We start from the raw sequence: 17,386 nt of genomic DNA on the forward strand, positions 1-17,386 counted from the left end.
AACTCTGTAATAAGACCTATGAGAAGATAAGTAACTCTACTTGAGTTTGGAACTTTTCCATGAAGGATGGGATTCCCAGTCTTTGTATGGGAAATGCAAATAGCATAATTGAATAGTAGAAAAATAAGAAAACCCACTGAAGAAAACTTCCTTAAGAATATGCCTTCTAAGAACCTCATTTTTATGCCTTTTCGAAATTCTGGCAGCAAAATGTCTGAACTAGATGTTTCCACATACATATTTTGATACCGGAAAAGAAATTATTCAGAGGGACATATTTATTGCTGTTCCCATATTAGACAGCCTTTGAAACATTTGGGTTTTATTTCTGCTTTTTCACCATCACTTCACCACAGGGCAGGGGGGTTCCAAATTCCTTAGGTACTCACTCATCACCCCTGCAATTTGGAGGAAAGTTGAAGCACATGTGATAATCAATTACTAGTCAAAATGAGAGTTGATGTGTTGCCATAGGAGTGATCAATATTTTATGTACCACTACTTGTACATGGTACAGCTTTTGAATAGTGGCAAATAGATTTAGTCTTAAAGATGGAGCTGTCTTGCTACATAGTAAGCAGGACATTATTATATTGTTGTTTTTTCCCTCTTTGTGGTTAACATATTTTCAAAATAAAAGTATACAAAAATAGGAAATATCAACATTGTTGATATACATGAAATAGTTCCTTAGGAGTGCTCTTCCAGTGCCTAAAGAGGACCTAAAAGAAAGCAGGAGAGGAACTCTTTGTCAGGGAATGTAGTGATAGGAAAAGGAGTAGTGGTTTTAAACTAAAAAAGGGTAAGAAATTTAGATTAGATACTAGGAAGATATTTTTTTTTTCCTATGAGGGTGGTAAGGCACTGGGACGGGTTGCCCAGAGAAGCTGTGGGTGCCCCATCCCGGGAGGTGTTCAAGGCCAGGCTGGATGGGGCAACCTGGGCAACCTGGTGTGCTGGGAGGTGTCCCTGCCCATGGCAGGGGGTTGGGACTGGGTGATCTTTAAAGTGCTTTCCATTCCAAACTATTCTGTGATTCATACTATATAGAGGATTCAGAAGCAATATATAAATACAATGTTGTAATGCAGACTCTGAAACAACTTGAGGTTTCAGAGAAATTAGAAAATGTAGATTAAGAATGTGAAATATGTCCATTATAATGTCACCAACAGAGCACATCATCAAAAATCAGCTAGAAATTTGGCCTACTCTCTAAGTGTGTGTATATATACACACACATATAGAGATGCGTGTACATACTTTTTAAAACACATTTATGTATACATGTGTATTAATCCATAACATAACATGGTGGGAGTGTTAGGTTGGGTCTTTACCTCTTCCTGCATCTTACATGAAGTGCATTTGCCACTGTGCTTTTAAACTAATTCAGATATCTAAGCTGCTGCTAAGAGATCAGTGATAATTTGAAAATGGAGAATATTTTTTATTTTGAAACGAAAAGAGGCTGTAGGTTTTATTTCTGAAAGTACTATGATGCTAGAAAGCATACGAATCCACATAAGACAGATAGGTGATTAACTATATCTTGGTAAAGTACAGGGTCCTCTTCATCCCTACAGCTTAGGTGAAGAGACTAGAAATAAACCAGAAATTACTTTGGCCTATTTTGTTTCATTTTTTTTATAAAACAATTATTTTGACTCACTGTATTTGCTGAATTGAACATTGTTGCAATGCTTAGAAAAAAGAGTTAAATTTGTGTTCATCTTATGTCAGTTCTGTTTTGAATTTCAGAGTATGCAGCTTTAAGAAAATTACTGCTGAGGTGATGATAAACTTACTAAGAGTTTTAAAATCTGAGAGGAAGGTAACAATCCTTATGCATTATTGTTGTCATGAACAATTTAAGTAGTATTTTTAGGTTTCTTTTATGTTGCAGCTGCAGCTCTCCATTTCTCTAAGTCAGATTGCAGGCACTGAAAGGCTGCTTACTTCCTCTGTATCTTTTGCAAAGAAAATGACATATCTGCGCTGGCTGATTTATAAACTGGTGAGGAGGAGGAGGTTCATTTAGTTTCAGATAAGCCATTATTTCATGGATTTTTAGGGCACAAGAGTCACCGTTTCTCTTATTGACTGTTCTCTTGGAAGTTTGTGGAAGGAGAAAAGTGTCTACTGTTAGTGGTAGCATATCTATACTACTGCTTTACGCTGTTATTACAGGAATTAACAGAATGCAGCTTGTCTGAAAAAGACATATGCAACACTCTTTTGCCCTGTAGCAACAATAAGGCTTTGGCTGTCAAATCTAGGATGTAGGGGAAAAGAGTATATAATTACTGACAGAAACTTTTCCCTTTAAAGTTTGGTTAATTGTAAAAGTCGTACCTTACAGGTGTTCATTTCTCTTCAGTAAGCTTTCCACCATTACTTCCTTTCATTTACTTCCTAAGTGTATATTCTCTTTCTTCCTGTTTTACTAACTTTACTTTGTTTCTTTGACTAGAATCCTGTTCTCTTCTTTTTAAGTACATTTTTATTTTCATCAAAAGTTGCTGAGCAAAAGAAGACAGGAAGGTCTGGTACAATATGACAGGTTCATGAATTGCTTGTATTTCCAAACAATTCAGTGAATTGCTTATATTAAAAATACATTTAGATTATTGGTAGACAGACCTTGACAACTGCTGAATTTTGTATAATTTTAGCTACAAATAATCTGAAAGTGATATGTGTTGCCTTAAAAACGTATTATGATAGCATGAAAAGCGGGACTGTGCTTGCATATTGGAGCACATATTTGCATCTTCTGGTATGTCATATTGTCCTGTTCTGATATGGTGCCATTATTCAATAACACTCCCATTTGCAGCTTATTTTGAGGCAGCAGAAGTAGTACACCATGTAAAAACGCATAGATCCTCAACTTTTACATGCTGATCAGATAAGGTAGAAGGTGGAAAATAGAAGCATGGTAAAGTGAAATGCGTAGAATATTTTTCAAGCCAGAGCAGTTTTCTGTCTACTCTGTTCTTTCTTCCAGACTACAGTCACCTCTGCAGCAGCCAGATAGATAGCATTTACAGAAATGTTTCTGACTGCATATTCTAAAACTTGCAAGAGTTAAGATCTTATTTGTTCTGCAGGGTTTTGTGCTTCCTTTAATATCTCCACATCTTCTGCATTATTTCCTATGACTGAGAACAAAGATTCTTCATGATGTACAAGATCATCTTAAAGTTACTAGAGTTTTCAAGGAGATTTTCCATTAGACTATTGTACCTGAAAGGGTCTTTACATCCATCTTTACTATATCACTGCCCTGAAAAGTTCTCTGCCTTCATGAAGAATGCTAAAGCAACCATTTCCATTGCATAAACCTGTGAGGAATTGTTCAGTTCTCACTTCAGTGGGACAGGCAGCTTGTATTTGAAAGGAGGGTCTACCTCCCTGCTTTCACCGAAGTTGTGAGTGTCTGAGCTGAGATTTTCTTTGCGCTGTCTATATACCATCCCTCTCAGGGTCTTTCAAACTCACCCTTCACCTTGTTTCCTCAATGAAGTTGCATTACTTGAATTTCTCTAGCACCTGGAAGTTCCTCTGCAATACGGATGATATCTCAGATTTACAGTGGTTTATAATGCCCTACATTGATATATAACAGCATCAGTATAAGATATTAAAAAGACTGTTCCCTTAAAATTTGTGGTTAATGCTTAATAATTCCCATAAATGTACAGATTGCAGAGCATGAGAATAATTTGCTAAATTCTCCTTACAAGCGTATCTTTGTCAGGCAGTCATAAAGTAGGTTGAAAGCAAAATGGTTTATAGAAAATTAGTTACACAGCTTGTAAAATGCTCTACAATGTTCTGCAAACAAAAGGGAAAATTTCCTGCAATTTCACAATTTTGTACTTGCTCAGATGGCCATTAACCAACAAGATGAAAATCAAATTTATCCTATTCATGCTATGAATTATCTATGATTAGCAGTGTATAGAATGTGATTTTCTAAAGCTCCTTTCATAGACAAGGTATCTTCCAGCACTTCATTTAAAAAAAAAAAAAAAAAAAAAAAAAAGAGAGAGAAAAAAAAAAAAAAAAAAAAAAAAAAAAAAAAAAAAAAAAAAAAAAAAGATAAAATAAACACCATAAGTATAATAAACCTGTACAGGATCAAACCTTGTCTTTTTTTTAGGCCAAGATGGAGTCTTTACCCAGCGACTCTTAGAAATCATGTTGCACATAATCCTAAAAGTCAAACTTTCTTTTTGTTATGTCTAGACTTGTTGCAGGACCTGTATCTTATAATAGACTCTGAGGCATATTATGTCTCCTGCTGACAATATCAAACCAAAATTGGCTAGCATTTTGAGTGACCATTTCCCATGTTCCTTTCTTAATGGTAAGAATTCTGCACATACATCTTAACCTGTCCCTGTTGTACAAAACACATGGTCCCTCCATATGTATTTTGGTGTTGTGGGTCAAGCTCTGAGGAGAAGGCCAAAAAGTATGAGAATTCCCTGATAATGCATTTTATTTTTTTATTTGACTTACTGTTTTCTGTGCTGCCGTAATGAACCTGAGTCATGTTCTGTTAGCTTTTCTGAACAAGTCTTTTGTATTCTGTGATACTCACGTAACTCCAGCTAATGGTACTCTAAGAAAAGCACCAGGTACCATGAGACTTACAGTGCAGTTACAAATTCTAATACCCCCACAAGTCACAGTGGTGCTGCACATGGAAATGAGCTAGAAGACATACTGCCTTCATGCCACTGCATTGGCACGATCTAGGCTGCAACAGGCCTGTGAGCAAAAAAGACTGGAGTAGCATAAATGTAACCTTTCAATCGCGATAACTATTTTAAAATATAAAAATATAAACTCTTTTGTCCACATGTAAATAACAACTTTCATAAACCAAAAGCTATTCTAGCTACCTGAAAGAATCATGCTCCAGTAGGCATATAGACATTTGTACATGAGTACAAATAATCCACAACACCACTGTAGTGATAGGTGCAAAATTAACCACAATAATCGTGTAGCACAGTCTCTTGACAGCCATATCTGCAAACTTTGCTGGAATATTTTAGTAGGACCTAGCTTCCTGAGGTAAACAACAAAAGATAATGAAGATGAAAATGGAGTAAACAGCTTGCCCAACCCATCCTATTAAAACATGGGAGGAGAAGATGCTAATGTTTTATGAAATGTTAAAGTATATCTAAAATACAAAGGTAGAACTGTATTTTTCCTGTTGATGGATAAAAACTGTGAGAGTACTAAGTTTGGAAAAAGACTTCATACCCGTAAAGAGAGTTATCAAAGTATTTTAGTTAAATTATGTTTACACTGCTCATTAATTGATCTGGTACTTTTAAGAGCTGCCCTGCCAGTCTGACAATTATGTCCTCTGAGCTTTTAACACATTAAATGGCCAAAACAAGCAGACCTTTTTCTGTGTATGAAGTTGTCACTATGTCTTGCTTAGTACTAATAAACTTAAGGACTTTGTAGGTATTTTGTTTATTTTTCAGGCCAATTTGTCATCAGCATTTTTCCTTAGGTCATCACCAAGAGTTAATTATTGTCAAATGCAGTCTGAATTACCATAAATCTGAACTAAAATCATTGCCCCCTCTGAAGACACCTCTTTCAAGGTTTCACGTGATAATATTGAGCATTACTGGTGTGGCCAGTTTTGAGCTTAACATCAGGGTAAAATAGCCCACAAGTTACTAGAAGGTCAGTCTGACCTTTTGCAAGAAGTCAGTCTGGTCAGTCTGAAGTCAGTCTGGTCAGTCTGAAGTTTGCAATGCATACCTTCTCACTTGGTAAGTAAGGTCTGTTATAGACTTGAAATAAAAATACAATGTAAAGGATGGTGGTATAAGGAATGACCTGATACAAGTAGAGACCCCAAAAGGTGTTTAGCATCAGGAAAACATACTTCCATCTCATTTAGTTATTCTAGTTTGCATCGTGACTGCATTTTGCATGCAGTGCTGCTTTCCTAACCCAGGGCATATATGGCTCTGGCTGTGTAAGGTGGCAGCAGCTGTGGATATCCTCCATGGCAGAGAGCTGGCAAAGGCCAATTTATGTCACTCATCCTCCCTCTGCCATGTAGGAAGCTGGAAGGAGTATTAGAGCAGTCTACTATGTTCTGACACTCCTGGAGTGACAAAAGCCTGCTTTAGGCCCATGTGTGGTAAAACTCTGTCAGACTAAGTGATCCAGGTAGTATTCTCCAGTCAGCAATTCATGTCATTGCTTACTTGAGCTTTTGGGTGAATCTGCAATGTTAAATACAGTGGTTTTTGTTGTTGTTGTTTGTTTGTTTGTTTGTTCATTTGTTTTTCATTTAGAGTGCATCAGCTGTAATAAACACATTCCTAATGCAAAGAAAAAATAAAAATGTAGAATTTTAGAAGGCTTTTTTGCTCTCATGAAATTCCAATCTACTCACAAAGCAAATGTTCAACTCCCTTGTGTGTTTCCAAACACTGAAAGAGTTTGGATTGTTAAAGGTTTGTCCTACACTGGTTTTGAGGGCCCTGGAAGGTTTAATGCCCTGTGTCATCCACGTTCATCACAGTGTTGTCCTGGACACTGAGAGCCATCATCCTGCATGAAGCCAGATGCTGGCACTAGAAGTGACTCACGGTAGTTGTAAGAAACTCTTCACTGCTGTAGTTGATTGATGGCAGCAACAGGACATTTCACTTGAGACTGCTTCAGCACAGCTAATCGTACGTCCAATTTAATATTAGATTCAATTTTCCCATCATGCAACTGGCTGACAGCAACATCAGAACATTTCTCTCATCTTATTCCTGCACAGTTTAAGAAACATACATCCAAGGGCTGAAAAAAGGTCAGCAAATTAAACAAGAACAAAACCTGGCATTATGTCCCTTTCAAGTTTGCAAAGAGAATTTTCCATGGCTCTGTACTCTGAAAAGGGCTGTACTCCAAATGACACACTGCTAATCTGGTGACCCAAAATAATTTTTAAGGCTTGGGTAAGTGCTGTGGGCTAAATTCAGCTTTTTCTTACACTTCATTCCAAATGTCCGACATAAATTTGTAAAGAGACAGTGAAGACTCGTGGTCAAACATTACAACAGAGGTGCAGCTGAGCCTCTTCAAGGGTACAAATCCAAATTAAATTCTGTGATGCAAAAAGAACAAAATAAGACAGATGAAAGTGGGGGGAAAGCTGGGCACAGTAGGTGTGTGGGCTAGATTGATCTCCTAAGGATATTGCAGTCTGTCACTGAGGCCAACAGGAAGGAAGCTTATCATGTATAGTGCTCATGACAGGTGAGCAGCTAGATTTTGCAACGCTAAAGAAAAAAATAAGAAAGTAGCCTGTTCGATGTTTCAAGACACAGTAATAAAGATGTCATAAAGGGTCACACAGCTAATCTAAATCCAGTTATTTGTTCCTCCAGGAAGAATATTTTGTGCTTGTGTATAATGAGCATATATCCACCTTTGATACCAAAAAGTTATAATAGAATATGAAGCCACAAGATGCGTATATGGCGCCCGTGAGCAGCCCAATCCTGGGATTTAAAAGTAATGAGTTTCTGGTTTGGGTCTCCTCAGCATAGTGTTTTTGCTGTGCATGTGCTCACATACTTGTATCTTGCAGGCCGTTTGGGCTTTCTGCCTTTCTGCTAGCAACAGGCTGCTTTTGACATTGCCTGCCACAGCCATCTCCTAATCTGCTGCCTCAACCAGGTGTTGCTGCCTTTGTATTGCCAGTGCCTAGCTTGTATCCTGTCTGGACCTCTTTCATTATTGGTGCTGAATTGTGATATGGAAACATAATACTGTTAGCTAAATTGTCTACTTTCAGTTTAGCTGAGAGGGGAAGGCAGCATTTAGTAATTGACAAGAAGCTTTATTGCATGTTACTGAGCTTGTTATACTTCTGTTAGCATATTATTTACATTTTTGCAGTTTTTTTTTTGTTTGTTTGTTTTTTTTCCAGGATTAAATATAGCACTGGAAAACCTTTTTATGTGTATCCCAAGATACAGATTGTAGTGAGAAAATATGCATGTTTATACATGTATACCAAGGTGGTTTATGTATGTTTATTCCTCTTCTAGTACCATTTTTCCTTCCTGATTTTGTTTTCGTTTTTGTTTTTACAAAGGGAAAGAAAAGTGCATTTTACAGCCTGACTTACTAGTTTTTTTAGTAAGTCCTTTCACAATTGAGACAGAATACTTTTGTTACTATGAAGGAAATTTTGACACTTATTAAAAATACAGTGTAAAATATGCAGAGAGACTAGCTGTCTGTTTAGAACTTGTGTGAAATAGAAATGTAACAGATAAGATGCTACCTGTTTTGAATCATACACTTACAAAAATGCATGCTTGAAACCAGTCGTCATGTCTTTTATTATCGTATCTTGATAGCATGCCTTGTGCATTAAAAATAAAATCAAGACCTCATTTAGCCACTCAAGTTTTAGTGACTTCACTGCACTTTAGGCATTGTTATTAGCAAAGGCTTGTTATGTAAATTTCTGCCTCTCAGGCGCTATCTCCTAAGCCTCCTTTTCTTGGTGGGAATATATAAGCATTTTTTGTGCCACTAGGGTCAAAAGAAAGCCAGTTGGAATTAGCGTTGAACTGTCCTCCGTCTCCAATGTTAACAGGGAATCACAGATTAAATCCCAATGTTAAGAGGCAAGAGGCACTCCTGTTAGCTGAATGCATACAACTGTGCAAATTCTCCACTCCACACAAATTTAAGTGGAATTCAAAGAGAATGAATTCTCCTTTTAGCAAGTCTTTACTAAAACTCTGAAAAACTGCTGGTCCTTGTAGCCTTCCATATGTACTGTACTATGTTCTAATTTGATCACAAAAAATAAAAAAAAAAAAAAAAAAAAAGGTAAAACACAGTAGGACTGTAGTTCATTCAAGACCCTAAGCTCCTGGCAGGGTTAAACATAAAATGTAAATATGTCTTTGTCAACATAGCCTCAGCTCAGTGAAGACCAAGTTAGTATTTTACAAATGTGTGTACAAGTCTTGTAACAGTTAATATATCCTTACAAATATAAATGTATATGTTACTTAATTCTACTATAACGTTTTCACATTCACAGGCCCCCATTTTTTTTTTCTGGGGCATTTTAACCTCCCTGATATTTGCAGAAGGTGCAACACAGCAGGGAGCAAACAATCCAGGAGATTTCTGGAGTGCTGTGATGACTTCCTAACAGGCTCTGCAAGGAGGGAATAAAGCAAAAAGCAGGGCCATGACACTGGAGTTCAGGAGAAACTTGTTCTGTTTGGGTATCTACTTGGAAGAATTCTGTGAGATACAGTCCTTAAGAGGAGAGTCTAGAACAGCTGGCTGATTTTCAAGAATCTTCTATAGGCTTCAAAAAGTTTCATCCCCAAGTGCAGGAAATCAAGCAAATGTGGCAGGAGTCCCACATGGGTGAATAAGTAGCAGCTGTCAAAACTCAGAAAGGAAGCACACATGAGGTGGAAGGAGGAGCAGGTATCCCACGAGGAATACAGAGCTACTGTCTGAGCAGAGATGGGGCAGAGATGGGAATAGGAAAGTCAAAGCCCACATGGAGTTGAATCTGCAACATGAAGGGCAGCCATGGGTATAACAGCAGCTAAAGGAAGTTTAGGGAAAATGTGGGCCTGCTGCTGAATGGGTTAGGGAAGTTGGTGACAAGAAAATGGCTGAGGTAGTTAGTGCCTTCTTCACCTCAGTCTTGATGGGTAAGAATTCAGGAATCCCTGGTCCTGAAACCCATGAGAAAGTCTGGAACCATTGATACTTACCCTTAGTGGAAGAGGATCAGGTTAAGGAACATTTAAACAAAGTGTATATATAGAAGTCCATGCAATCTGATGGGATACACCGGTGATTGCTGAGGGATCTGGACAATGTTCTTGCAAGGCCACGCTTTGTTCATCAACATCCTCTTTAATGACTGGATGAGTGCACTTTCAGCAACACTGTAAATAATATAAAACTGGGAGGAGTGGCTGATCAGCAGATGATTGTGCTGCCATTTAAAGAGTCCTTGTTAGGCTGGAGAACTGACCCAACAGGAACCTCAAGATATTCAGCAAGGGGAAGTGCAATAGTCCTGCGCTGAAGAAGGCCAACAGCCTTTTGGGCAACATTAGGAAAAGTGTTGCGAGCAGATTGAAGGAGGTGATCCTTCCCTTCTATTCAGCACTGGTGAGTCCATACTTGGAGTGCTGGGTCCAGTTCTGGGCTCCTCAGCGCAAGAGAGATGTTGAGAGAGTACAGCAAAGGGCCACAAAAATGATTAAGGGACTGGAGCACCTCTCCTACGAGGAAAGGCTGAGAGAGCTGGGACTTTTAGCTTAGAAAAGAGATTGTGGAATGTCTATACATACCTGAAGGGAGGGTGCAAATAAGATAGAGCCAGGCTCCTTCAGTGGTGTCCAGTGACAGGACAAGAGGCAACAGGCACAGACTGAAGCACAGCAAGTTCCAACTGAATACGAGGAAGCACTTCTTTACTGTTAGGGTGACAGAGTACTGGAATAGGTTGCCCAGAGAAGTTGCGGAGTCTCGTTCTCTGGAGATATTCAAAATCCTCCTGGATGCCATCCTGTGCAATGTGCTGAAGTGATCCTGCTCGGCAGGGGGGTTGTACTAGATGATCTTCAGAAGTCCCTTCCCACCTTGACCGTTCTGTGATTCTGTGATTCTAAAAAACTGTAGATATTAGTGAACATTAATTCACAGATGGTTTAATGTATAGTAATACCATACTCTTCCTGTGGATGCTTTAGGCTTCTACTAGAATAGGTAACAAAAAGCACTTAGTGCACAGATACGTGAAGCTCTGCTAGAAGGCTGTCAGCATTTCACATGGCTGCCCATTCAACAGTTCCAGGTGGAGTTCATCTCACCTACATTTAAACATGCTTATATTTACATACAAACTTGGCAGAGAACGGACCTTGAAGATACTTCAAGTTTATTGGGCCAGATGTGGAGATCTATAGAATAATATATACTTTTAGGCAAGCATTTCACATCTGTTGAATCATAGAATCATTAAGCTTGGAAAAGACCTCCAAGATCATCTGGTCCAACCATGACCTTACCATCAATATCACCCATTAAACCGTGTCCTTAAGCACTACATCCAACCTTTCCTTGAACACCCCCAGGGACCGTGACTCCACCACTTCCCTGGGAAACCAGTTGCAATTCCTGACTACTCCTTCTGAGAAGAAATTTCTTCTCATTTCCAACCTAAACCTCCCCTGGCGCAACTTGAGGCCATTTCCTCTAGTCCTACCACTAGTTACCTGTGAGAAGAGGCTGACCTCCAGCTCCCCACACCTTCCTTTCAGGTAGTTGTAGAGAGCAATAAGGTCTCCCCTGAGCCTCCTCTTCTCCAGACTAAACAATCCCAGTTCTCTCAGCTGCTCCTCACAGGACTTGTGCTCCAGGCCCTTCACCAGCTTCGTAGCCCTTCTCTGGACACGCTCCAGGGCCTCGATGTCCTTTTGGTACTAAGGGGCCCAAAGCTGAACACAGCACTCGAGGTGCGGCCTCACCAGAGCTGAGTACGGGGGGACGATCACTTCCTTGGTCCTTCTGGCTACACTATTCCTGATACAAGCCAGGATGCTGTTGGCCTTATTGGCCACCTGGGCACACTGCTGTCTCATATTCAGGTGAACATCAGTCAGCACCCCCAGATCCTTTTCCTCTGCACAGCTTTCCAGCCACTCCCCCCAAAGTGGCACCTAGCCACCCACGTTGAATATCATCCCATTGGCCTCTGCCCATCAATCCAACCTGCCCAGGTCCCTCTGCAGGGCCTTCCTACCCTTCGGCAGATCAACACTTCCCCCCAGCTTGGTGTCATTTGCAAACTTACTGAGGGTGCACTCAATTCCCTCATCCAAATCATCAGCAAAGATATTAAATAGGATGGGCCCCAACACCGACCCCTGGGGAACACCACTCATGACCAGTTGCCAGCTGGATTTATCTCCATTCACCACCACTCTCTGGGCCCGGACATCCAGCCAGTTTTTAGCCCAGGAAAGAGTATACCTGTCCAAGCCATGGGCTACCAGCTTCTCCAGGAGAACAGTGTGGGAAAATCCGTATCACTTGTCTTTCTTGGAGCAAAGGCAATGATAAAGATAGAATTGATGTTACTTGAACCTGAACAAGTCAGTAAGATCTGCATAAAGAAATTAAAATGGAGTATTAACCAAGGGGAACTGAGTAGTTAGAAATATGATTTAGGCTTTAAACTTACTAAAGTAATGTAAATCACATTACATCATAAACTTCCAATAAGAAGCCAATTGGCAAATAAAAAACTGAAAAGTAAATATATATATATATATAATATTGCATATATAAACCAGCTGAAGCAATATATTGGAATATTTTTTTAAGATAAATAACTTAGAATTTTGTAAGAAAGATTTATAAAACATATTATTATAGCTTATTGTATTTTGACAGTGTAATTATGCTTTATAATGTATATGGTTGACTCATTTTGATGATAAAATTTTATTTTTCTTTTGCAGAAAATGATGAGGTCATCAGTGTTTCATATGTTCATACTAAGCATGGTGGCTGTAGATGTGATTGTTGCTGCTAGTAACTACTACAAAGGAGAAAATTTCAAGAGACAGTATGATGAATTTTACCTAGCTGAGGTGAGTATGCTGAAAGGACTATCTAGATGTTTTTTAAGATAAGCTAAAGTAGAAAATGTGAATGTCAAGCACATTTAAGTGCGTAATTTTTTTATTCCCTTAAGCACTCCAAGAATTCTTTGCTAACTTGTTCAAGTTCCTCTGACAATGGCTGACAGCCCTATTTTACAACCTTTTGAAAGGTAATTTCCTCAAACAAAATGTCAGTGGTAATGAGCTGAGGCTTAAGTATAACATTTGGAGGCAATGCATGGCTGCTGAGTTGCTATATTTTTCTAGCAGAACTGTAACATCCATAAGATTTTAACTTTTAAAAATGGCAAAACTCTGTCTTTAAATATTGTATTTCTTTCTAAATCATCTCTATTTGACGTACATGGGTTTTCAAGATGGTCCTTGAGCATAGCCAGAATAGTGTTGCGAATAGCTTGGCTTCAGTAGCCTCAAGAGCAAAGAACCATTTATTCAGTCTTAAATTTAGCGAAGGAGAAGGATGTGCTCCTGAACCAGTGAAGCAGAGGAAAACAGTTTCTTTTTATGTGGCATTCTGGCTGAGAGCCTGCTTGACTGTTTAGTTTGTCAAAGATATTGCTGTAGAGCATGTGCTAAAGTGCCTAGAACATTGCTTACATGACTTTTTAGTTTTTTAGTTTAGTTCAGTTATCAAAGAAAATAAATAAAAGTTTTGAAGTCTTTGGTAGTAATATATAGGTATAGCTTCAAATAGATACTTTTTTTCTGAATCAAGAATGAAATCAGTACTGTAGGATTCCTTATTAACAATACTTAATTCCATGAGCACTATGAATTGTCACTTTACCTGAGGATAAAGCCACCACTGCTGAAATTCACTGAGATTGGTTCTCTGAAGATGCTAATCACAGTTGCCTGGACTGTAGACATCTAGCTCTGTGGTTATTGCAGTTCCCCTGACTTCAATAATTACACAGTCCTTTGGAGACAGAGGGTCCAGTTGAAAAGAAGCCCTGAGAGTAATTTATGGCCTCACTTCCTGAAGGCTGACATTCTTAGATTAGGGCACTTGACAGTATGTTTTGACTTGTGATTCTGCTGCCTCTGGTATTGCCTTCAAGGCTGACAATGACAATGGCAAAAAAATTGCAAGTCAAAAAGTTTGATGGCTTGTACTCTTGGGGTTTAAAATGTCTAAATAGACTTGAGTCACGCTGAAGTGCTCAACTTTAAACCTTGTAGTGCTTAACATTATGGTGTGAGCATCATTGCTACTTTTATATTTCTGTTAGTTTTAGAATTTGTATGTGATCTCTTAAAGTCCTACAAAGCAGAGACTTCACCAATTCTGAGACAAAAACACGAACACAAAGAAAAATTAAAGGTAGCACTAGAGTCCAAACTCTCAAAAGAGTGCAGGTTGCATCAGTGCTGCACCATTCCCTGTTCTATCTCAGGCCACTGAGGATGGCTGTAGTTTGTATGAACATTGAGTAAATGTTGGCCTTGACATAGGAAAAATACCTAATACCTAAAACAGAAGCTGAATATGCCAGTATGCCTGTCTTTGTTACTGGGGTTTGTGTGAAAAGCGAAATTAACCAGTCTGGCTTCATATTCTCCTCCTTTCTTTCAAGTGGTAACAGAAGTGGATGACTAAATAGCAACCTAAAATGTCAAACTGAATAGTAATTAGGAGGGATGGATATCTAAGACTACTATGAATGTTTGTTAGTCATCATTGCTGGTTGGCAAATTGTGTTATTGCTTCCTCACAGAAACCCAGGATCACAGCCTTGAAGTATAACACTCACAACCTTATCCGTTCTCTTAGAAGAGAAACTAACTTTTCAGCAATTCATCAAACCTCCTTGTCTTTCTGGGCATTTGAGTTCCAGCAAAATTATATGCTAGATTGCAATCTCTTTAAAATGGCTGTTAAAGTCAGGGTGATTGAACTCCTTAGCCAAGTCCATTCACAGATAAAGACAGCCCATTTGCCAATATGCTACTTTAAAATGTTCAGAGAATATTTAATGTTTATTATAATATATTCTGATAGTATTTAATAGATTTAATGGATTTTCTTGTTATCAAATATGCAAAGTGTTTTGAAAGGAAGGGATCTATTCAAAAAATCTTTAAATATACATAGTTTTAAGAAATCCAGTAAACTTTGTCATTATTAAACTGAATAAACATCTGTGTAAAGTCAGTCCTTTCCCATATCGTAGCAACATATCCCATACTGCTGATCAGTAAATGGTAGGAATCACATCAGATCTCAAATGTGGAATTCACCCTACATCTCAAAAATAAAAAACAAGTGCTGGCTTAGTTACACTGTTTAGAACCAGAATTTCAGTCAGAAGGTAGCTAAGTGGTGGCTTCATATTTTCCAATGATAAGCAAGACTAAACAACCTCTTCCCAAAGAACTATGAAACCACTTTGTTCCAGACATTAAACAAGTTCTTAAAAAAAGCCCACAAATTTAACACACTGAAATTATCTCAACTTTTAGACAGTTGTCATAGAAAGAGTAATTGTGAAATGTATTATTTTTGAAATGTATTATCTTTATTTTATCTCAAGTTCTGAGAATATTCTAAAAACAACATGAATGTGAAAGAAGATGATCCTGGGAATAAGATGTTGGAATAAAACCAACAAAGTCTGGATTCTCTTATGCTAACCCCTGCAGGGTTGACAATATTTTTACTTCATAGAAGTGAAGACAGTGAAACTCATTTTAATCTCCAGGCTGGAATGAATAATTAAATCAGCATTAAAGCCTGAGACCATGAACTTTTCATGGAAGGCATTTTTTTCTTTATGCCCAGGATACAGCAAGTGGATCCTTAACAAAATAACTTTAATTCTATTTATATTCAAAATAGGAAACGCGGCATGTGCTATTTCTATTTTGGCACTAAATATATAGTATAATTACGCTTTTATTAATCAGTGCTAGAAATACTCTCTTCCACATCTATTTGAAGTCTAGGGTTTGTGGGTTTTTTTCAACAGAAATATTTGCCAGGGGTTTATACTTCAAAATGAGTGTATTGTGTAGATTAGTGTATTAAATTTCTGTCCTATGAACATCTCATTTTTTTAAGGATATATTTTTCTGTCTCTGCATAGCTTAGATTGATCAGAATACTGATTTATTAGTGAGGAATCTGTCAGAAAAATAATTTTCTCACATTCTACATGTTTATTTTTCTATAAGCTAAATTAGTCTGCAATAGAGAAAGGTATTGTGTTTATCTGTAAGGCATACTGGTTTGATGTCCGTTTGGCTTTTGTCTCTTTTGTTTGTTTTTTAACCTGTGATGCTTTCACTACAGAACCTATGAAAATCAAATAACAACCCCCTAGTACTTTATGGCAGGTGGTATAAAATGCAGCATCAGAAGAGCTGAAGAGCTTAAAAAATCCTAGGAAAGAAGAGAAGCTGATAAGCTGGTTTCATTTCCTACTCAGTTATTGTGAATCTTATTATTCACAGCACAGTGTAGACAAATAAATTGTTTTTAAGAGTCATAAAAAGGCTGCATACACAAAGAATGAAGACTATTCCACAGTGGCTGTGTTGTTTCCTTGGTGAGGGAGACTGGTTCAAGCAGGATGCACTTCTGGTGCTTTGTATTTTCCATTAAACTGGGCTGGAGAAAGCTTTCCCTTCAGAGACAGCTTACCAGAGCAGCCAACAGCAGTGAGGATTCCCTTTGCTTAAGGAAATGGCCAGACAGGTTAAAGCAAATGCATCCAGCTGGTGCATTTTCCATCCTGGAAGCTGCTGGCTTAAAGAGCAGATGCAGTCTAAAAAAGTAGCTCCATTCTCATAGTCACAAATTGTAGTGGCCTATAAATGCACAACTATGTCCATTTAAACTAAACAGACAAGCCTAATTTAAGTTATTGAGACACTCAGTACCAAGAAAAAAATGTTTTTGTTTTTGTTTTGTTTGTTTGTTTGTTGTTGTTTTTTTTTTTTTTTAAAAAAAAAAAAGACTGTCTCAAAAGAAAACAAGGCGAAGGTGGGGCAAAAAGAGGATAGAAATGAATTCTAAACCCAGGTCCCGTTGGTTGCATGATTTAGTATTCCCAGTAATAAATAAGAACTGGGGAAGCATTTCAACTTATATACATCAGCCTGCAAAAAAAGCGAATAGAGACTTTTAACAGGAGTCAAGAAAACAATACAGTGTCTGAGATCTTGGAAAGAGTAGAGCTCCAAACTCATTTTGGGAGTTGTAACTGAGGATGTTGACTTTACCTGCTCAATACCTAGACAGAATAGTGCTGAATATTTGTCTTTATGCAACTGCACATTATGTTCCATCAACAGAGGCTACACATTAGACGTCTTACTAGGCACAGGTGGGAGCCCTACAAGTACTGTTTTGAAGGGCCTGAAAAGTATTGCTGGAGGCAGCACTAACACCATAAATCTTCCAGGTGGCTGGGTGGGAGGCAGCCCTCAGAGAGCAGTCGGGTAGATCCTCCATTGCCTCCCTTGTCTCCCACCCTCAATTTCATCATTCAGAGCAAGGACAACCAGGCATTTTGGCAAAGCAAAGTTTGCAAACTGGTGGAGGGTGGCCACTCAGATGTTACACCTGTTTTTCCTGTGCAGGTCTGTTCTGGCTTCTTAGGTGAATCTGCTTTTCCCCTGTCTCTACAGCAACGGAAGGAGTG

The 17,386-nt window shown here is 38.3% G+C and overlaps 1 protein-coding gene across 1 annotated transcript in view; it reads left to right on the plus strand.

Moving 5' to 3' along the window:
* Positions 1-17,386, plus strand: part of NALCN (sodium leak channel, non-selective) — a 233,975-nt gene that overhangs the window by 111,736 nt on the left and 104,853 nt on the right. The window contains exon 11 of the mRNA XM_035318632.1: positions 12,576-12,707. Coding sequence (XP_035174523.1) covers positions 12,576-12,707 — 132 coding nt within the window. The remainder of the gene's footprint in view (positions 1-12,575; positions 12,708-17,386) is intronic.

This window comes from Oxyura jamaicensis, chromosome 1, assembly GCF_011077185.1.
Source record: "Oxyura jamaicensis isolate SHBP4307 breed ruddy duck chromosome 1, BPBGC_Ojam_1.0, whole genome shotgun sequence".
NCBI lineage: Eukaryota > Metazoa > Chordata > Aves > Anseriformes > Anatidae > Oxyura > Oxyura jamaicensis.